This window comes from Diabrotica virgifera, chromosome 10 (genome assembly GCF_917563875.1).
Source record: "Diabrotica virgifera virgifera chromosome 10, PGI_DIABVI_V3a".
NCBI classification, from domain to species: domain Eukaryota; kingdom Metazoa; phylum Arthropoda; class Insecta; order Coleoptera; family Chrysomelidae; genus Diabrotica; species Diabrotica virgifera.
The window spans coordinates 43,075,689-43,099,394 of record NC_065452.1 but is presented as its reverse complement, the minus strand read 5'-3'; the positions used below and the strand labels follow the sequence as shown (position 1 = coordinate 43,099,394).

Sequence of the window (23,706 nt, the reverse complement as noted above, 5' to 3'; positions counted from 1 at the left end):
CTGAATGTTTCTTGGGAGGGACAACGCTTGGATCATACTTAGGCCCGTATTCATAGTCGAGACTCAAGTCAGCGTCGATGCTTAAGGCCGACCTTGAAAAAATTTGTATACAAATTTGTATAAGAATTTGTTTAAGGTCGGCCTTGAGCATCGACACTGACTTGAGTCTCGACTATGAATACGGGCCCTAGTGTGACCAACTAGCCCGAAAAATCCGGGACATGGCCCGAATTACGAAGTCATGTCCCGGACAAGGCATCCAGGCCATCCGAATTTTCAACGTTTTGGTAAAATTAAATTTTGAATACGTTATTTTTTTAAGAATTCACATCAAATTGAATTGGTGGGACGCAAAAAAAGTCGACAATTTCTAGAATGTAATACTAATTTTTTTTCTTCTACGGCACTACAGCCCAAATTGAGCCTTGGCCTCCTTTATTTTTTGCCTCCACCCTTGTTTGTCTGTGGCTGCTCTTCTCCATACACATACTCCTAAAAGTGCTTGTGCGTCGCTGTTTACTGTGTCTTCCCAGCGCTTTCTTGGCTTTCCAAGCGGTCTTTTTCCCAGCATGCTAGCGTTCAGTGCTCTTTGTAATACTAGTACTACATCAAAAATTCCTTTTTGAGAACGATTTCCGTCGAAACGTCAAAAACTAAGAAAAATGTAGTTATCATTACAACCAATTGTCGCTTGCCTAATCTCAACAAAAATATAATTTGTCAACATAAAAATGTTAAATAATCAATAAAATGATGATATTAAAGTTTTATATTTAAAAAAATGGCCCGGAAAAAATTTTTCCAAGTGGCGTATCGACAGTAAAACATTATTGTATTATTTTATTGGTTTATTTATAAACAAGGCGTTATTCTGACATATAAAATTACAATAAAGTTTACCGCAATATATTGTAATTTGTTATTTATTCCTTTTAATTGTGCATTTACAATACATTTATCGTGATATTGAAATCAATGTGGTAAGTATAGATGTGAATGTGTAGAAACTACTATATAATATAAAAATTTAACCTAATTCTAGTTGTACTTGTCAATGCATCAAATTGGTAATTATTTTAACAAAAATAAATATAAAATTTGCAAAACATTAACGATTAATAATTCAAGCCTTTCATTTTAAGTTTGACATAACCGTAAAAGGAATTTACACTTTACATAAAATTTGACAATCTATGTAGACCAAATTTTTGTACCGACATATAATATAAATTATGATATAATAAATTATATACAGTGATGAGTGCGCTAACCGGCAAAATAACGCAAAAGATGGAAAACATAATACATTGTGAAGCAAAAAGATGAAACTTGTAGAAGTGGAAATTATCGATATAAACGTATAAATTAACATTACATAGTTTCCCACCTTTAGACGTATCGGAGGAGTATGACAACTGTCACTGTGACAGGAGAATTTTATAAAATGCTCTTGTCACAGACGTCTAAAGATGAGAAACTATGTAGGTAATGTAATGTTAATTTATACGTTTATATCGATAGTTTCCATTATGATCTCTCTATGTTTTCCATCTTTTGCGTTATTTTTCCGGATATTAGCGCGCTCATCACTGTATATATAAACTTTCACTACACAACTGGAAAGAACAACAACGTCCAACCAGCTTCTTTCTGGTCTGACTCGACATCTCAACGGCCATCCCCATCACCAAATGCCCAAAAAGTACCACCCAGTTGGCATTTATTTGTAGGATACACTAAAAATCAACCACAAATCCTGGAGAAGGACCACCAAAATCCTAAACAGAGATAACAAAACCTGTCCTGACCCTAATCTAATAAAGAATCCTACCCTATATCCTAAATAGAACATAAAACAACAACAACAGTGTGTAGAACATCGGTTGAAATTTCCCAGCAAATTATCTGGAACCTACAGTATATGTATGTATGTATGTACAGCGTTAACAGGTCTTTTAGGACCATTGGTGGATGGATAATTTTCATTGTTTTCTCTTCTTAGCTTTCAGCTTCAAATATCTTATTACCAACTCACCTACATCTTCTATTACTGCATCTCTCCATTTCCTTCTTGGTCTTCCTCTTTTTTTTTTCGCGCTAAAGTGCTTTCCAACCCATATTCTCTACTTGTCTACCTTCCTGCATTTTTCCTAGATGATCGAGCCATTCTACTCTGCGTTTTCTCACTATTCTCCATTCTACCTCTACTACTTTTCCACCAAATATTCTGCGAATTGGCTTTCTTTCCCAGGCTTCTGTATGGTTTTATTCATAGTCCATGTCTCGGTCCCATATACAGTGAGCACGTAAAGGTTGGAATAAATTCATTTTCTCGAGAATGGACGATTTGGGAAAAAAATCCCGAAACACGTCAATTTTCATTTTTAAATTACGACTTTTTGGCATATATATCATACTAGTGACGTCACCCATCTGGGCGTGATGACGTCATCGATGATTTTTTTAAATGAGAATAGTGGTCGTGTGATAGCTCATTTGAAAGGTAATTCAATTCTCTATTCAATAATATAAACATTAACATAATTATTTATACAGGTTGTCCAAAGAAATTTTTTTTGGATTAAATTTATTGACATAAAAAGAAGAATATATGTAATTTACTTAATTCAAAATACATTTTACTGCTCTCAGAAAACATAAAAAAATGAATATTTGAAAAATAATCATTGATATTGGCTTAAATTAAATGTTCAAATTGTCACGAGGCTGGTGGGTGGCTGCTTTAATATTGAATTTAAGCAAAAAACAACATTTACTTGCCAAAAAACATTTTTTTCTGTTTTCTGATAGCAGTAAAATGTATTTTGAATTAAATAAATTACACACATTCTTCTTTTTATGTCAATAAATTTAATTCAAAAAAAATTTTTTTAGGCACCCTGTATAAATAATTATGTTATTGTTTATATTACTGAATAAAGAATTGAATTACCTTTCAAATGAGCTACCATACGACCCCTATTCTCTTTTAAAAAAATCATCGATGACGTCATCACGCCCAGACGGGTGACGTCACTAGTATGATATATATGCCAAAAAGACGTAATTTAAAAATAAAAATTGACCTGTTTCGGGATTTTTTTCCAAAATCGTCCGTTCTTGAGAAAATGAATTTATTCCAACCTTTACGTGCTCACTATAGAATTGTAGGTCTACTTATCGTTTTTTATTCTCTTATTTTTGTATGACGCAATATTTCTTTACCCTTTATTATTTTGTTCATAGCCCCAGTGCATATATTACTCCGTACACCCATTCTGTACAAACACTACAGTAATTGTACAGAAAAATAAATACTGTTGAACGTCTGGATCTGCTAAAAATCATCTCATTTTGAGTATAAAAGCCAGATGAATATCTACACGTCGATTTCATTTTAATTAGATAAGTTTTTGGACATAGTATCTCGATATTAATAAAGTTTAATAATAGTAGAGAACCTATTAGAATCTCCTACACCCCACTCATGTTATTAAACGAAGAGATGGCAATTTAACTAAAAACCTGAAGCTTTAATAAAATCATAAGTGTTGGATATCATCTATGATTTGGACATTAGTAAGGAGGTAAGAAACAATTTCATTTCATCTCATTTTTTTTAAAGAGTGAAAACCACGGTTTCCCAAGATTTTCTCATTTATATCGAAAACTATAGAGATACACATGCTGACAACATAAGACTAGCTACTAGCTCTAAGTGATTGGGTGCGTTCGGACGACCACAGCGGCTGGACAGCTGAGCCAGCAGTAGCTGTCAGACGTCACCGCTGGAAGCCAGCCGCTGAGAGATTTACTAAGCTTTCCCTATCACGGCTGGATACAACCACTCAGCCGATTTCTGCTGACCGCCAGCCGCTATGGTCATCCGAACGCACCCATTATTATCTGGGGCCTACATAATTTTTACAAAGCTATTAATTATTGTTCTAAAGCTGCGCAAGGGTGGCGTCGCTATAAAGCAAAAAATCAATTTGCAAAATGTTTAATAACTCATTTCTTTTTTCTCACAGTAGTTAGAGGTTCTACAAATTCGTGCGTGACTATATTTTTTGCATGTCCATATGAATTTTTCATGTCACACATATAAAATTCTAAACCGTTGTGGTGTAGAAATTGAAGTTGTAAGACTTTTTCAATAAATTGATTAAATTATTAAATATTTTTGAAATAAGTATCTGATTTTCTGTTGGTTAAGCAAGATTAGTAGAACAGTATGTTAAATTATCAGCTTTTCATATTCAATAGCAACTGAGAAATGAATTTTAGAAAAAAGATATGTTTCTCCATTATCTTTTAAAAAAATTTGAAATTTATAAATAAAGACGTATACACTGTATGTAACTAGAAATACCAGTGTAATAGTATATGAATTGAATACTGGACGAACTAACCTAACAATGTACTAATAAGGCGGAAGTAAGTAGGTACTACTGAAAAAAAGGCAGGAATTAGCTTCTAATCATAACATGCTTCATTACTAGCCACATGAAAATCAAGGGACGCCTGCACACAGACTTTTTCATAGACTCTTAAGCTACATACCCTGTAACATCTAAAACAATCGAACCATATTTTGCATTACTACCATGCACTGTTTTGTTGAGAAACACCTGTATTTAGTACAGGGATTACAAGTCTTTCAATTCAATGTATTACGACTGATCATTAACTCTTCCTGATTTGTTCCAAACTTGCACCATTGCAACCTCTAGATAAACTCTTTTAAACCAGAAATAAAAGACATGTGAAATATACTAAACATTTCAAGACTCATCCAAACTGCGCCATAGTGTGATGCGCACAGACCAAGCTAATTTGAAACTGGATTTAAGGTGTTTTCTTCAGTCTTCAAATTAAAGTCTTCAGCAGTAGTTTAGATAGGAAGTCCTAATCGTATAAAATGAACCCTTAATATTTATAGGCAACTGTTATCATATGACTAAATAGATGCTACTGATCAGGAACTATACGCTGGTTCATGTCATGTGGGTACAAGGGTAGAGCCCTCCGTTACCTCATGTAAAAGAAGTGTTTTATTGAACCACGCAATCCAACACATGGAGTAAGGTGTAAACATTGTTTACAGAATGCAATCAATTCTTGTTTTTGGATACCTATATATTAGTACCTACTGTATCTAGTTCCAGCTTAAAAAAGTGCCGGCATCATCGAGCTCATGGTTAAGCCCCCTAAACATCTAGCATCGAATGGAAACAAACATCTCTCACAATTGGCTAAATTTACCCAAGTGTTTGATTCCTTAACTTCTACTGAGTTGACCTCAAAACCAAAAAGCACAAAACTAGCAATTCTTTTAAACCTAGTAAACAAAGAAGTTTTGGAACTTATCTTAGGATAAGATATCTGGATAAGATCTTTTCGTTTGGTGCAGGTTTAATGTTTAAAGAAGAAATTTGAAGTACCGCGCTCTGCCAAGAAAAGTTTAATAGTATTATTCAGTGCATTTGATTACAGATTTCTTACAGAATTATAAAAATCTCTTTAAAAAAGTGTTATTATCATCAAGGTTGTCACAACTCTTCGTAAGTATTCGTTGCGTTTACTATTTTATTGCTAGTGTCACTATTTCCCACTGTCTCACTCCCATTTCCATTCCCCCAGATCCTCTAGGCCTGCTATCTTTCTATCTTCTATTGCTTTCTATCTTTTTCTCGACCGTCTTCTTCGATATGGTCTTTCCCAAAACACATTGTTTATAAGAAAAAGTAGACATCTACACCAACACTACGGTAGAGAAATTACTTAGAAAATCATAAATAACACTCAAGAAAGCTACTGACGTATGCCGAGCTATATAAGTAAGCAAAACTATTCCAAAATTTTACAAAATGAGTGGCTATTCAATTCGGTGCAACAACCAGAAATAAGACCTTTGCGGGTGTAAAGATGAAGATGGCAAAAACCTCCTAAAAAAGTGTTCATGTCACACAAATAAGCAAGTAACTCTCATTAACCCTTTGACTGCGGGAACCGCATATTTGCGTAATTTCAGTATTCTGCCGATTTAAATATCCAACCATGTGATAAGAGTTGCCTATATTAGTTCATTAATTCATCATTTATAACATGAAAATGATTCCCTTTCAGTTTTATTAAAACAACTTGCAACTGGAAAATATGTTTAAGAACAGAAACAGACAAGCCAATCTGCAGCGCTACTGAGCGGATCCACAAAGTGGCTTAAACAGGCGATTTTGTAGCGCCAATGATTTTGTAATGGACGCCACTAGCAGCGAGGATCGGCGACTGTGGCCAGCCACTAGAGCTATAGAGTTCTTTGATGAGGGCCAGCCACTGTCGCCGATCTTCGCTGCTAGTGGCTTCCATTACAAAATCATTGGCGCTACAAAATCGCCTGTTTAAGCCACTTTGTGGATCCACTCAGTAGCGCTGCAGAGTGGCTAGTCAGTGGTGCGATATCCTAATTTACAGTGTTGCAAGACGGGAAAGCAGTTTCTGAAGAGATAAAAATGACAAATAGAGACGTTTTTAAAGGTAGGAAAAAAGTAAAAAAGCAAATTTAGGAGATAATAATTTGTGTAAAAACAAGTGTCAGTTATCACAAAATAATAGTCATTAAAATATTCTAAATACCTAATATAGATGACATTTACCACACGTTTTTATTAGTAATTTTGAAAAAACTATGGTATAATTGGTATACCTGATCTACAATCTACAACAACATTGTGTTGAACAAGTTATTTTCAATACGTAATATATTACTTTATTCCTCCAATGTAAATTCATTTTACGATTTAGTACAATATCAGGTACTAGAAAGTGTCCTATAAATTAACAAACTATTACATTAGTTAAAAATATTTAAATTTCACAATCTAGTTATGTAACTACCAGAAAACTTTACAAAAACCTGCAGGTACATCCTGTGTTTGAAAATAATAGTTTTTGACACATATTACCTACATGTAAGCAACACTTTAAAACACTTGGGCTCCCATATGAATCACCGGTGATACATCAGCTTCAGTCGCTGTTATACGGCATAAATTTGCATTGATTTCTGTCTGGTACCAATCACACTGCGGTTATAAATTTATTCTTCGATTCGTAGATGTCGCTCTGGACGACTTAAATATCATACCGGAATAACTTTTGGGCGGGATTTGCTTGTGATCACCGGTGATTCACATAGTATGTGAATGAACCAGGAGAGTATAGTTTTAGTATTTTCCAGCTTCTGATTTGTTCAAAAGGGACATTTTTGAACAGGAATCCGCAAAGAAACCGAATCAGGACATTTTTCATACCGGGGCGGGCTCACAGTATGGAATAAATAGTTGCCCAAATTCTCCGGCGCTATATTTGGACTGTTTTCAAAAAAGACACTAAGATATTATTTTTATCTGTTACAATGTATCTTTTTTCTGTAACTTTTTGTAATAAAATATTCAGCAAAAAATGCGTGATTGTTTTAATTATAGTCCTCAAATCTTGCTATTTTCTTATTACTTTTGCAACTTGACTAAGATGAATCACCCCTGATACCCACTTGTCCGACATGCTATTAGGTTCACTTACATCCCACCGGCACCCTCTGTTTGCCTGATTTTTTATACCAACGGTATTAATGGTCATCTAAACTACACTCTGCATGGTATCACCGGTGATACACATGGTCCAGAAATAAACCAAGAAGGTTAATCACCGGTGATACATATGGTACCACAGCGCAGAATCATCACAGTATCATTGGTAGCCAAAGTGTTAAAAATCACATTCAACGAAATTTTCGAACTATACAGATAAAAAATTGAAGCTCAAAGCTGACAAAATTAATCTATCTGTTTCTAAGGTGCAGTTTTTATACTTGTGCGAAGTTATCTATATTTCTGGGCGAAAATCTCCACGCATTTTAGTAAACTTTGGCCAGTGCAGCCACTAGAATCAGTAATCCAGGCAAATTCATGTTCATTCCTGCCCCTAAAACAAAAAATTTGTTAAGAAATATTTCTAAGAAGTCATCAAATTATTAAATATTATGCAGGGTGTTTCTAAATAAGTGTGGCAAACTTTCAGGGGTAATTCGACATAAAAAATAATGACATTTTGCTCTATAAACGTATATATCCGCAAATGTTTCGTTTAAAAACTGTAAATAAATGTGTAATAATCAATCATGGAATACATTCAACCAATATCCAACTATTTAGATGTAAAAGTAATTTTTTTAATAATTTCTTAAATAACTTGAGAATAAGCGTTTTTTTTAAAACTCTACATTTTAAGAAAAGTCAACGTAACTCAGAACACTCTGTACATAGGTATAGGGAAGCCTTATAAAATTATACCTTATTTTTTGCGCACAATTAGAAAATGCAATAAAATATAGGGTGTTCCATAAGAAAAATATAACTTTGATAAGCCGCAATTTATTGGGACACCCTGTATATCTCATAATAATTTTAGAATGTAGTATTGATCAACTTACAAACTATTAATTTAATTTTTTTCAAATCTTTTACCATTTCGCTGTAATCTTCCGTCCCGTTAGTGGTGACTCACCCTGTATATCAAAAAAGGTCTTATTAAGATCTTGTATTATATTGAGCTTTACTTCACGTTTTATATTTTTATTGAAGTTATACTTCTTTATTTATTTATTTATTTATTTATTTATTTATTTATTTATTTATTTACGTGCGAACCCATTTTACTACTTTAGGCACGAGGGTGAATTTTTATTTTACTGGGCGCATGCGCACACCGACAGTATGGTATGAGTCGTTCAAACGTTATACGGGATCTGATTAGATGTTAAAATCATCTGTCAATAATTGTTCAATATGGAGATTATGGATACAAAAATGTTGTGTATATTAGTTTTTATTGTTGTGATGGCAGAGAGAAAAGCAAGTTTATAATTATTGTAGTGACTTTTTTAATAGTTTTTAAAAGCGACAGGTACGTAATAATTGTAAATGTTTCAGTATCCTAATAAACAATTACATAGATACCTACCTATTTGGAAAATTTAAAATGAACCTAATACCAAAATAGTATGTAATGCTTTGATTTACATAATTTGATTACCATCAAAATTTCTACCAATATTCACCTAATATATTGTTATTCCACAAAGTATTCCTTTAATTCCACAAAAATCAAACTAATTTGATTAAATTCATATAAATACACACACCAGCAAAATTAGCCGAACACCTTAAAAATGGGACATGTTTGATGTCTCAGATTTCCTAAACCAGTTGTCCGATTTGAGTGATTTTTTTAGTATGTTATAGCCTTATTATTTTAGAATATCTGTGTAATAATACTGTTACTAGACAGGTAAATATCATTTAATACCAGGTGTTACAATCATACTGTGTTTTTTCCTTAAAATTCGGAACACTGTGTGGACTATTCTAGCCTATATAAAATATTGAAATTAAAACTTAATTGTAGCCTTAGGCTTTTTCTAACATGTTGGTTTTTGGTTTATTTGCTTATGTTGGATAATAAAAAAGTTAGGTACTTTAACAACTAGCCATGTTCTTCATCAATACAGGGTGTTTCTAAATAAGTGCGACAAACTTTAAGGGGTAATTCTACATGAAAAACTAATTATCGTTTGCTTGTTAAACATATGTCTGCAAATGCTTCTTTTACGAGATACGGGATGTTGAATTTTTTCTTACAAACTGACGATTTATTTATTGCTGTAAAACCGGTTGAGATATGCGAATGAAATTTGGCAGGTTTTAAGAGGTACTTATTGCGCATTTTTTGACATACAATTAAGAATTCGATATTCTCCAATGGCGTGCATACGGGATATTTCTAAAATGTTTATACCCGTATGCACGCCAATGGTGAATATAAAATTCTTAATTGTATGTCAAAAGATGCGCAATAACTATCTCTTGAAACCTACTAAATTTCATTTGCATATCTCATCCGGTTTTAGAGCAATCAATAAATCGTCAGTTTGTAAGAAAAAATTCAACATCCCGTATCTCGGAAACAAAGCATTTGCGGACATATGTTTATAAAGCAAACGGTCACTATTTTTTATGTATAATTACCCCTTTAAGTTTGTCGCACTTATTTAGAAACACCCTGTATTGATGAAGAACATGGTTAGATGTTAAAGTACCGAACTTTTTTATTATCCAACATAAGCAAATGAACTAAAAAAGAAAATGTTAAGAAATGCTATGGCTACAATTGATTTTTAATTTCAACATTTTATATAGGCTAGAATATTCCACAGAGTGTTCTGAACTTTAAGGAAAAAACACAGTATGATTGTAACACCCGGTATAAAATGACATTTACCTGTCTAGTAACAATATTATTACACCGATATTCTTAAATGATAAGGCTATAACATACTTAAAAAATCATTCAAATCGGACAACTGTTTTAGGAAATCTGAGACATCAAACATGTCCCATTTTTAAGGTGTTCGGCTAATTTTGCCGGTGTGTGTAGTAAACAACTGTCATAAGTTTATGGTGTAAACGGTCAGCTGGTGTATATTCCCACATGACAGATACGCGATGCTGGTGAAATGGGAAAGAACTTTGACTTTCGATCGGCGGGATCGACGGGTAGCGGGTTCGAATCCCAATGCAAGTTACTATTTTTTTTATTTTTTTTAATACATTTTATGATTGTAAGTATATTAATATATAATTTTTTTCAGAAAATACGTATTTAGTTAAAATTTTTGGCAACAATTATTGTTCAGAAATCATTTCTTTGTGGCATTTTTCAATGTGTTTGTGTGTGTTTTATTCTTTTATTTTTTTATTTTTAGTATTGTTTTAATAAAATTTTTTGAAAAGTAGTAAGTATTAAAATTAGTTTAATATTTAAATTAAATATAAATAAACTGTTTAAAGTATATTAATTTCGTTTAAATCATATAATAGAAGTATAACTTCTTACGTGCGTACAAAGTACACACATTCTTTTTTTTTTAATGTTTCTGGAGACCGTGATTGTTTGTTATTGCTATGCGTCTTTTTATTTCATCGCTTGTCGTGTTTGCTGCGTTTACTAGCTATCCAAGATATGTTAATTCTTTGACTTGCTTAAAGGTATGGTTGTTAATTTGAATTCTCTGTTGTATATTTTGGGAGTTTTAGAAACAAACATAAATTTGTTGGTTTCCTCGTTTACCATAAGTCCTAATTTACTTGCCGCGTTAAATGTTATATTCTAGCGACTTTTCTAGAATCTGTAAATGTGCTTGAATTTGATGTATAGTTGACTTTCCAGAGCAGTAAATCCGCATTGATATTGACCAAAAATATTCCTTGTAACATGTTTAAGCCTTTCAAACAATACATTGCCGAAGATTTTATTCGCAGATGCTAACAGAGTAATGCCTTTATAGTTCTTACAATTCAGTTGATTACCCTTTTTATGCAGCGGGCATATTATTTCCTTTAGCCGCTCTTCTGGTACCAATTCATTCTGCTATAAGTACTATTAGTTTATGGATTGCTGCAAAAAGTTGATTACCACATTTTTTTACACATATTTGAACAGATTTCATCGATTCCTTAGGCTTCATTGTAACCTTCGTCAATATTGTTTATACAGTGCGATGGAATAAGTGTTGCCCCCCCTGTTAATTTGTTTATTTTAAGAATATAAGCAAAACGCTCGGACAGGTCGATTTTTAAACTAACCATAGTATATTATAGCATCAACGTTTCGAACTTTACGCGATCCCTCTTCAGGTGACAGGCATAACTTTGATTTTTTTAAATGGTAAAATACATCATGTGACACCTCATTTAACAGCTTTTAAAATAGTGATTTCAAAAATGTATAGTACTTTAATCCTTTTTGAGATCGCAGGCCCAAAATTTCGGTCGAACTTTTTTTATACGCATTTATTTTTTTCGAATTCTGAGAAAACTAATAAGTATTTTTGAAAAATTTAAACGCAGAATGAAAGATTAGATTATTACCGAGGCGAGGGCTGACAGTCCCTTAGAATAAACAAAAAATTTCTTTTCAATGATATATTTGAAATTAAAAATCACACTAAATTTTCTCTTTATTCCACCACTGTGACTTATTAAAATAAACATTATAGGAGTTCTCAGGGACTTTGGACCATCGAGAATACTGTAGTATTTCATTCTGCGTTTAAATTTTTTAAAAATATTTATTGGTCTTTTCAGGACTCGAAAAAAATGATTGCATTTAGAAAGAATTCGACCGAAAATGTGTTCTCAAACAGGATTAAAGTATTATACATTTTTGAACTCAGTATTCTAAGAGCTTTTAAATGAGGTATCACATGATGTACTTTCCTATTTAAAAAAATCAAAGTTATGGCTGTCACCTGAAGAGGGATCGCGTAAAGTTCGAAACGTTGATGCTATAATATACTATGGTTAGTTTAAAAATCGACCTGTCCGAGCGTTTTGCTTATATTCTTAAAATAAACAAGTTAACAGGGGGGCAACACTTATTCCACCGCACTGTATTTAGATGTTCGCTGAAATGTTGTGCCCATCTGTTAAGAACTGAGTTTTTATTATGTAGAATTTCACCATTAGTGTCTCTACAAATTTTTAATCATGGTTTAAATTCTCGTGGTTATATTATACATTTTGTATAAACCTTGTATACATTCTACTAATACTAAAATACGTTTATCCTACAAACGCGAATTTTATTTTAGACCTAAATTAGTTTTACTTTTGATTTTTATAGTAAAACTATTTTTGGTATCATACATTTTTTTTATTGCGCAAAAAATACCGCATTTGTTTATTACCATTATGCTATATACAGTAAACTCGTTATCTTGGGCATTTTTGCATATCATTAAGCTTGAATTGATATGTAGTTTCCAGACTAGTAGCGATATAGCGATCGATACTTGGCAAAGACAAGTAATTTGCTCAAGCCCGTAAGTAATTTTCGACATACTTTGTTTACGCATTCGACAAGTGATTATGCATCAATTTATATATTCGATATCAAAAAGCAGCCTAACTGTCAATCGAAAAATCGCTTTTTATTCGTTGAACTCTCTAATTTCTCATGGTGTAAATATTTAAATACATTAGTCAAAAAAGCAATAAATGAAAAAACTCGATTTTGATCTTACTGACAATATCTGACCTTTGATTCCACACCTCTGTAAAATTGTTAAAAATCGACGGAATATTCTAGATAATTTAATTAATCGTCTTAATAATTCAAATATTGATTCGACACATTCACCAAGTAGCCGGATCAAAGAACAATCTGACCCAAAAAATAAAAATAATGGAAGGATGAAAATTTGGGAACAGGTAGTTGAAATTGTCTATTATTATATAAGAAAAAGTTTACAATTCTATATCTCCTCCATTTTACAAAAATGGAGGGGAATACATCCTCTCGAAGATGAAAAATATACATTCAAAATAAGGCCGGAATTGGATAAAATGACTAATTTCAAAAACTTTTGTTCTATAGAGTTTATTCGCTAAGTCAATACTTTTCGAGTTATTTGCGAATGAATATGTTTATTTTTAACAAAAAATACATGTTTTTGGACGGTTTTTCGGAGATAACTCAAAAAGTAAGTATTTTGTTGAAAAAAATATTCTTATCAAAAATATAGCTTATAAAATTTGAGAAAAATGGTGTATGCATGATATTTGTAGACCCAGTAGAAGCAGAGTTGTAGCTAATGAAAAGTAGGTTCTTCTTCGTCAAATTCCAAATCGAATATTTCAATGTGAAATAACCCAAAAACGGAGCATTTTTCGGGGAAAATTCATTTCAACTTTTTTAAAGTGTTTAAAAAAGGTTTATTTTTGTTCAAACAAAAACTTCTAACATTAAAAGTAAGTCAGTTAGGCTCAAAATATTGTTGGTCCCTTTTATTTTTTGGTAAAAAAATCACGAAAATCGATTAATTAGCATCACAAATAAATTTTATCATTATCGACCCTAATTAGCATCACAAATAAATTTTATCATTACCACTTGACAAGTTACTTTGCTTATGTATTATTTATATGATCTGTAAGTTTCATCGGTTCAAAGTTCTTATTTTTTAAAAAGCTGTAGTTAAATGGCTTGAACGAGTAACTAATCACGAGTTTAGGCAAATTTTGAACAGCCATAACATAACCAATTTTTGTCTAACAAGAAAATAAAAAATCAAAAATATTTAAAAAAAAAATGAACATTATTCTATTACTCTTTGAGATTTTTGGTATTACTAATTATTTTTAAGTTAATTCCATAAAAAATTCCAATTTTTTCAAAATTAAAAAAAAAATGTTTTATTTTAAACCTAATTTTGTTCAAAAATGAGCACTTTGAACACTTATAGATAATATAAACAATACATAAGTAACGTAACTTGTGAAGCGGTAACGATTAATTTTATTTGGAAAGCTAATTAGTGGGTGATTTTCGCGATTTTTTAGCAAAAAATAAAAAAGACCAGTAATATTTTGAGCGTAACTCACTTACTTTTAATGTTGGAAGTTTTTTTTAAAAACAAAAATAAACATTTTTGAAACACGTTAAAAAAGTTATAATGAATTTTTCACGAAAAGAGCTCCGTTTTTGGGTTATTTCAAATTGAAATACATATTCGATTTGGAATTTGACGAAGAAAAACCTACTGTTCATTAGCTACAACTCTGCTTCTACTGGGTCTACAATGCACACAGCATTTTTTTAGTTTTTTATAAGCTATATTTTTGCTAAGAATATTTTTTTCGCTAAAATACTTACTTTTTGAGTTATCTGCGAAAAACCGTCCAAAAACATGTTTTCACCCCCGAGAAAATATTTTTCACCCCGTATTTCCCAATTTTTGTAAAATGGAGGGGATGTAGAATTGTAAACTTTTTCTGATACAATAATAGACAATTTCAACTACCTATTCCCAAATTTTCATCCTTCCTTTATTTTTTTGGAGGTTTTCATAAAATTCGTGTTCCCTGATCGGCCTAAAGCTTTTAAAAATCAATAAGATAAAATATTTAATAAATTGTATTAACCAATCGTGGTCATTCACCGAACCCTTAAAAATTGAAATGAGGGACAAAAAATTAATTTCCATTAAAATTGTCCGGCATTTTCGCCACACTTTAAAAAAAAATAAGAATTTTTGAAAGTCTGGCGAAGGTGCCAGACAATTTCGTATAGGAATTATGTATTAATTTTAAACATGTTTATATAAACATGTTTATTTTCTATGTGTCTATTTAAATATCCCACAAAAAATAAACATTTAATACTATAATAATAATAATAATAATAGATGGTCTAAGTCTAAAGAATCTAATTTCCGAGAAAATAATAATAAAAATTTTAAAAACTATTTACTACTTGTTAATAATGCTTTCACAAGAGAGGTTTCTGGGGCTTATTAGGATTTCTTAATTAGATCCATAGCCATAGCTACTAGTTATATATATGTTACAGTGAAAGCTGAATATTAGTCAAGGTGTACCGTCGCTAGTGATTGTCGACCTTCACTGAAATGACCAGTGAATGTTGATAGTAGAAAATATATATCAGCTTTCACTAGGGAAGGTGAACCTTCACGGAATCAGCCTAGGGAATGTTGAACATCTGGCGGATGTGCACGGCGGGCGAACGACCTTGACCTGTCGTCAATTTAGTTTACATTTTTAATACTTTTATGAAGTTTAACTTGTTTGAACGTATTTAATACCGCATAGTATAATAATTAGTAATTTTACATTTAAGCCTGCAAGTATCTTTTTATTTGCAGATCCCAGTTTAATACTTGTCCAGTAAACATTATAAAAGAAGATGAAATTCCAATGGAAAAGACACTTACTTTACGAACAGTTGCTACTACTCAGTCAACCGGAAGTGGGCAAGGATTTTTTAAGTGCAGTTGTAACAAGAAGTGCCAAACAAAGAAGTGTTACTGCATAAAAAACAATGTTTTATGCAATTCCAAATGCCATAAAGCATTATCATGTTGCAACAAATAATTTTATTATTGTTGACTATAGTATTTTCGTCTCTATTATAGTCTTTAAATTGTAGACTATAGTTTCACGTTTTATTTTGTTCTTATTTGTTCATCTTTCAAATTCTAAATTTACTTTTGTTATAAAAGTATACGTGATTTAAGATTACTCTTTTATTTCTCTCTAACTTTCCCTAGACTGTTGTAGAGGAGGTTGTCATTCACTATAGGAATTGTCAACCTTCACTAGTGGATGTTGATCTTGTTTGTACGTCTGTGTAACTTTCCCTAGACTGCTGTAGGGGAGGTTGACGTTCACTAAGAATGGTCAACCTTCACTAGTGAAAGTTGATCTTGTTATTTCAGAATTCAACTTTCACTAAGATGCCCAGCGAGAGTCGACCGTGACTAGTAAAGGTTAACCTTCCCTGAAACGTCAACTTTCACTGTAACATATATACCACATAAGTCCCTATATTTTAGAACCTTCTTCTTCTTCTTCTTCTTCTTCTTCTGGTTCCTATCCGTTTCGGATGTTGGAAATCATACTGGCAATCATAACCTTGCTCGCGGCGGCTCGAAACAGTTCCGTTGAAGTTTTCTTATATCATGTTCTCAAATTCCGCAGCCATGATATTCTCCTTCTACCGGGTCCTCGCTTACCTTTGACTTTACCTTTCACTATGGACTGCAGCAGGGAGTGACGGTGCTTATTTGTCACAGTTTGCTCGTTGGTTCTGTCCATTAGCCTCTGAAATCCCTCTAGACTATCTGCTATGACCATGGTGTCGTCGGCATGTCTAATATTGTTTACTGTTTCTCCATTTAGAAGGACGCCTTCGTCTACTCCGTATCTTTTCTTCAAGTGCTATCTCCGCGACGGAGGTCGGCAATCATCATAGCTATTCGGACCTTGGAGACGGCTGCTCTGAAAAGTTTCTCTCAGGTTGCTCAGCCACGATAGTCTGCGTCTCCCTATGCTTCTTTTTCCTTGAATCTTTCCCTACATAATGAGTTGGAGCAAGTTGTATCTCTCTCCACGTGTAATATGTCCGAGATATTCCAATTTTCTGGTTTTAATTGTATTTAAGACTTCCATTTCTTTATATATCTTTCTCAGAACCTCTTTGTTTGTGACGTGTTCTGTCCATGATATTTTTCGAATTCTTCTATATACCCACATCTCGAATGATTCCAGTTTTTTCATTGATGCCGCATTCAGGGCCCAAGCTTCCATTCCGTAAAACAGAGTCGAGAAAACGTAGCACCTAGCCAACCTTATTCTTAGCTCTAACCTTAGATCTCTTGTGCAGAGCACAAGAGATCTGTGTTTATAAAAACATTTATTACGGCTAAGAATCCGTACTTTTATTTCTTGACTGATGTTGTTGTTGTCATTTATTATTGAGCCTAGGTAGGGAAAATTGAAGGCATATTCGTAGGTGCGGTTGTCTACTAGACGAGGGCATTTAGCACAAAATAAATAAATTTTTAAATACAGCACATAGAGACTTGCAGTTTTTTGCATTATGTTCAGGATGACGTCAGGAAAAAAGTCTACTATTCAAAAATGGGTGGAAATGCATAATTGCACTGTAAAGTGCATAAAATTCATCCAAAATTGCATAAATATAAAAATAAAGTCAAAATCAGTATACTAAGGAACAAAATTTATTATTTGGGGGGTTTTTGGAGTCACTGAATACGACTACGCCATCAGAACTGATCCCCGTTTCACCTGGTGCCCAAGGTCACGGCAAGAGACGTCATCTTCTGGAGTTTCGATGGTTTTCGATATTAAATCGATGCAAACGGATTACTTACGAGTTTTAGGGGTCACTAAGTACTAATATGCCATCATAATTGACCTACGAAGTACCTGGTGCTCAGGGTCGCTACTAAGGCACGTCATCTTCTGGAGTTTCGAGGGATTACGGGACTAAATTGATGCAACTGGACTATTCGGGGGTTTTTCAGGTGGTTAAACACGAATATGCTATCAGAACGGACCTCTGGATCACCTGGTACCCAAGGTCACTGCAAGGGACGTTATCTTCTGGACTTTCGGTATGAAATTGGTGCAAATGGATTACTCGGGGGGTTTATGAGGTCGGCAAACACGAATATGCCATCAGAATAGACCACCAGATTACCTGGTGCCCAAGGTCACAGCAAGGGACGTCATCTTCTGGAGTTTCGAGTGCTTTCGGTATTAAATTGATGAAAACGGATTACTTACGGGTTTCTGAGGTCGCTAAACACGAATATGCCATCAGAATTGAATTCCGGAGTATCTGGTGCCCAGGATCGCTACTGAGGCACGTAATCTTCTGGAGTTTCGAGTGTTTTCGGCATTCAATTAATGTAAACGGATTACTCACGGGTTTTTTGGGGTCGGTAAACACGAATGTGATATCAGAACTGAACTCCGGAGTACTTGGTGCCTAGGTTCGCTACTAGGGCACGTCCTCTTCTGGGGTTTCGAGAGTTTTCGGCATTTAATTGATGCAAATGGATTACTGGAGGGTTTTTGAGGTCGCTAAACACGAATATGCCATCACAAACAACCCCTGTGCACCTAATGCCCAAGGTGACTACACGGGACGTGATCTTCTGAAGTTTTAAGGGATTTCGGCATTAAATTGATGAAAATAAATTACTCGGGGGTATTTGAGGTCGGTAAACACTAACATGCCATCAAAACAGAACATAATAGAACGGGTGCCCAGGGTCACTGCAAGGGGTGTCATCAGCTAGGCGAGGTTTTCGGTACTATATTGGTGCAAACAGATTACTTATAGGTTTTTGGCGATGCTGAACACGAATGCCCCATCAAAACAAACACCGGAGGACTTGGTGCCTTAGGCACGCCATCTTCTGGAGTTTCGAAAGTTTTAGGTACTCAATTGATGCAAACAGATTACTCACTGGTTTTTTGGGGTTGCTAAATACAAATACGCCATCAGAAGAGACACCGAAGCATCTGGGCCTAAGGCACGTTATATCCTCTGGAGTCTCGAGGGTTTTCGGTATTAAAAAAGATTCAATCAAACGAATTACTCATGGGTTTTTGGGGTTGCTGAAGAAAGAAAAATACGTCATCAGAACAAATACCGGAGCACCTGGTGCCTACGGTATATCATGGAGTTTAGAAAAATTTTGGTACTAAATTTATGTAAACGAATTGCTCATGTGTTTTTGGGTTTATGGAATACGAACTCTACTATGTTGATCTAATTAATTTTTTTACATGAGTTTTATAATGCAATGACATTATTATAGTGATTACCGTATTCACTAGATACTCTAGAATTCCTCATGTAAGCCATAACCTTGTTCAACAACCCCAAAACCAAAAAGTAATCCATTTTTCATCAATTTAGTACCGAAAACTGCCGAAACTCCAAAAGAAACTTTAGGCACCAGGTGCTTCAGTGTCTGTTCTGATGGCTTTTTCGTGTTCAGATACCTGAAAAACCCATGAGTAATCCGTTTTCATCAATTTAGTACCGAAAACACTCAAAACTCCAGAATATGACCTGCGTTAAGCATCAGATGCTGCGTGGGTTGGGTCTGATGGCATATTCATATTCAGCAACCCCAAAAACTCAAGAGTAATCCGTTGGCACTAATTTAGTACCGAAAACTATCGAAACTACGGAAGATAACGTGCCTTAGGCACCAGGTACTCAGGTGTCTGTTCTGATGGCGTATTTATGTTTAGAAACCCCAAAAACCCATTAGTAATCCATTTGAATCAATTAAGTACCGTAAACCCTCGAAATTCCAGAAGATGACGTGCCCTAGGTACCAGGTGCTCTGGTTTCTGTTCTGATGACGCAAACAACGCCAAAATCGGATTAGTAAGTAATACGTTTGCATCAATTGAATGCTGAATACCCTGGTAACTACAGAAGATGACCTGCATTAGGCACCAGGTGCTCCGAGGGTAAGATCTGATGGCGTATTCGCATTCAACAACCCCAAGAACCTATGAGTAATCCGTTTGCATCAATTTAGTACCGAAGACTCTCGAAGCTCCAGAACATGACGCCCCTAGCAATAACCTTGGGCACCAGGTTCTCCGGGATTCAGTTCTGATGGCATATTCGTATTTAGCGTCCTCAAGAACTCCCCGAGTAATCCATTTGCATCCATTTTATGCCGAAAACACTCGAAACTTCAGAAGATGACAAGCCCCAGTAGCGATCCTGTTCACCAGATACTCCGGAGTTCAATTCTGATATCATATTCGTGTGTAGCAATCCCAAAAACACGTAAGTAATCCGTTTGCATCAATCTAATACTGAAAGCCCTCGAAACTCTAGAAGATGACGTCCCTTGCAGTGACCTTGGGCACAAGGTGATCGAGAGGTCTGTTCTGATGGCATATTCGTGTTTGACGACTCAAAACCCCCGGGTAATCCATTTTTATCAATTTAATGCCGAAATCTCTCAAGCTCCAGAAGAGGACGCCCCTTGCAATGAGCTTGGGCTCCAGGTGCACAAGGAGTCGGTGTTGATGGCATATTCGTGTTTAGCGACCTCAAAAACCCGTAAGTAATCCGTTTTCATCAATTTGATACCGAAAGCCCTCGAAACTCCAGAAGATGACGTCCCTTACAGTGGCCTTGAGCACCTGGTGATCCTAAGGTCTAACCACCCCAAAAACCCCCGAGGATTCCAGTTACATCAATTTAGTGACGAAATCCCTCTAAACTCCAGAAGATGACGTGCCTTAGTAGCGACCCTGGGCACCAGGTACTCCGGAGGTCAATTCTGTTATCATATTCTTATTTAGCCACCCCTAAAACCCATGAATAATCCGTTTGCATCGATTTAATGCCGAAAACCATCGAAACTCCAGAAGATGACGTCTCTTACCGTGACCTTGGGCACCAGGTGATCCGGGGATCAGTTCTGATGGCGTAATCGTATTCAGTGACCCCAAAAACCCCCCAAATAATAAATAATTTTCGTTAGTATACTGATTTTGACTTTATTTTTATATTTATGCAATTTGGGATGCATTTTATGCACTTTACAATGCAATTATGCATTTCCACCCATTTTTGAATAGTAGACTTTTTTCCTGACGTCATCCTGAACATAGTGCAAAAAACTGCAAGTCTCTAGATGCTGTATTTAAAAATTTATTTATTCGGGTGTTTTTAGTGCTAAAATGCCCTGGTCTATACATTCAGATTCTCACGTTGATTCGACTTTGTGCACTCCATGCATGTTTTTATTTTGAAGCTACCTGTGGACAGTATTTATTTACTTTTCTGTTTTCGTCCTTCTTTATTATTTTTAAAAGTATTTTAAATTTGCCAAATCTATTGTTTTTTCTGATAGTATTGTCATTTACCAGCAGGATCAAACTATCTTCTAATGTTGTAACCCCCCTATTGTTCTTCTTCTACGGTACTACAGCCCAAATTGAGCCTTGGCCTCCTGAATTTTTTGTCTCCACTCTTGTTTGTCTGTGGCTGCTCTTCTCGATACACGGACTCCTAAAAGGCTTGTGCGTCGCTGTTTAATGTGTCTTCCCAGCGCTTTCTTGGCTTTCCAACCGGTCTCTTGCCCTACATTCCAGCGTTCAGTACTATTTCTGGTAGCCTATCCTTTCCCATTCTTATCACATGTCCGGCCCATTGCGATCTTTGTATTCTAATGAAGTCTGACAGGGGTGTCTCCTAATAAAGTTGATGGAGCTCGTTGCTGTATCGACTTCTGAAGATTCCGTTTTCTATCACAGGTACTAGTGTTTGCCTGAGTTATTCTCCTCCGTATTTCTCCATCTTCTAATGCGTCTGCATATATTTCTACACCCAGGTATGTAAAGTTTCCAACCGTTTCAATGTCATCTTCATGTATAATGTTTTGTGGGACTATATTTCTTCTCGTCTGTATGATTATTTTGTTTTTTTTGTGTTAATTTCCAGACCTAGCTTTTTGTTTTCGTTTTTAACTCTTTTCGTTTCTTGTGCTCCCGTTGATGTTCTACTCGTAATATTAATATCATCGGCATAAGCGGCCAGTTGAACCGTTCAGTTGGTCAGTAGGTTTCCTCGTCTGCATTTGCCTAACCGTATACTCCAGTGCCAGGTGAAACAATGTTGAGGCCAGCCCATCTCCCTGCTTCAGTCCTTGCGAAATTTTGAAAAAGTCTGTCCGGTGGTTTTGTATTCTTACACATGCCTGAGTTTCATCCATTGTGGCTTTAATGAGTCTAATTAGCTAGCTTGTGTGGTATTGCCAATTCAGCCAATATACAGGGTGTTTGGTAAAGAATGGGCCATAGCTTAACCTTAGATTCCTGAGCTTAAAATAGGTCGATTTGAGCTAACGTACCTTAGTACGAAAGTTGATAATAACCGAAATAGAGGGTGTCAAAGTTAAACTTTTATTTTATTTATTCTTGAATATTTCCTTACAAGCATGAGCTAACAACACGAAATTTGGTAAGCGGGGGTTTTTTGGGACGAGAAATCTAAATTCGCCACCAAGAATGATGTATTACCCAGAGGGCGCCACATACGCCTTTTAGCGCTCATTTAATAGGTTCAATTTTTTTTTATCCCACACTCTATATTATATTTGAATCAAAATTTTTATTCTCTTAATATTTTTACTTAAAAAAGGTATACTACATTCATCTCGCTAAACTCAAGTGTTTTCGAGATAAACGCATTTTAATTCTGCGAAACATAATATTTTGCATAATACGAGCATAATAATTGCTCGTATCATTGTAGTTAGACCCGAAAAATAAACTTGAAACCATAATAATTGTGCCAGTTTTCATATTTATGTCATTGCATCGCAAATTCCATTTAAAGAAATTTACGATACATTTTTATAAATTTTTATGGTTTAAAGTTATTTTGCGGGTATAACTACAATGATAATATGCAAAAAATTATGTTGCCTCGCAGATTTAAAATGCGTTTATCTCGAAAACGGTTAAGTTTAGCGGGATGAATGTGGTATACTTTTTTTAAGTAAAAATATTAAGAGAATAAAAGTTTTGATTCTAAAAGTATGTAGAGTGGGTAATAAAAAAATTGAACCTATTAAATGAGCTCTAAAAGGCGTATGTGGCGCCCTCTGGGTAATACATAATTTTTGGTGGCGAATTTAGATTTCTCGTCCCAAAAAAACTGCGCTTACCAAATTTCGTGTAACTATCCCATGTGTGTTAGGAAATATTCAAGAATTAATAAAATAAAAGTTTAACTCTGGACACCCTGTATTTCGGTTATTACCAACTTTCGTGCTTGTATTAGTATAGTATTTTTATTCCTTTTGACTGAGTCGTATTCCTGTTTGAAGTCTACAAAGACGTTGCGAACATCAATGTCGTGTTCCCATGATTTGCTCAAGATCTGCTTGACTGTGAATTCTTGATCCAGTGTCGATCTTCCCCGTCGGAAGCCCGCCTGATACTCTCCCTATACATGATAATAATTCAGTAATTATTGTCCTTTGCGCTTTGTCAAAACTAAAGGCCTGTTATGTTCGCGTCAATAACTTATTTTTGACTTGTTGATTTCCGTTGTCTTAATATTGTCCTGATTCAAACCGTCTACACATGCCCTGACAACCTTACAACCGACCTCCTGACGCGACAAAATTCTCCGACCATTTTTGTCGGGGTCAGTTCTACACACGTCCTGACGAAAGTATCTAACAAAACGTAAAATTATTATTTT

At 34.5% G+C, this 23,706-nt stretch overlaps 1 protein-coding gene across 2 annotated transcripts in view; it reads right to left on the bottom strand.

Annotated features, from left to right (window-relative positions):
- Nucleotides 1-827: 827 nt before the first annotated feature.
- Nucleotides 828-23,706, bottom strand: part of LOC126893423 (uncharacterized) — a 131,579-nt gene continuing 108,700 nt past the window's right edge. For both annotated transcript variants that reach the window (XM_050663589.1, XM_050663590.1), the window contains exon 4: nucleotides 828-7,986. In XM_050663589.1, coding sequence (XP_050519546.1) covers nucleotides 7,919-7,986 — 68 coding nt within the window. In that variant the 3' untranslated portion in view covers nucleotides 828-7,918. The remainder of the gene's footprint in view (nucleotides 7,987-23,706) is intronic.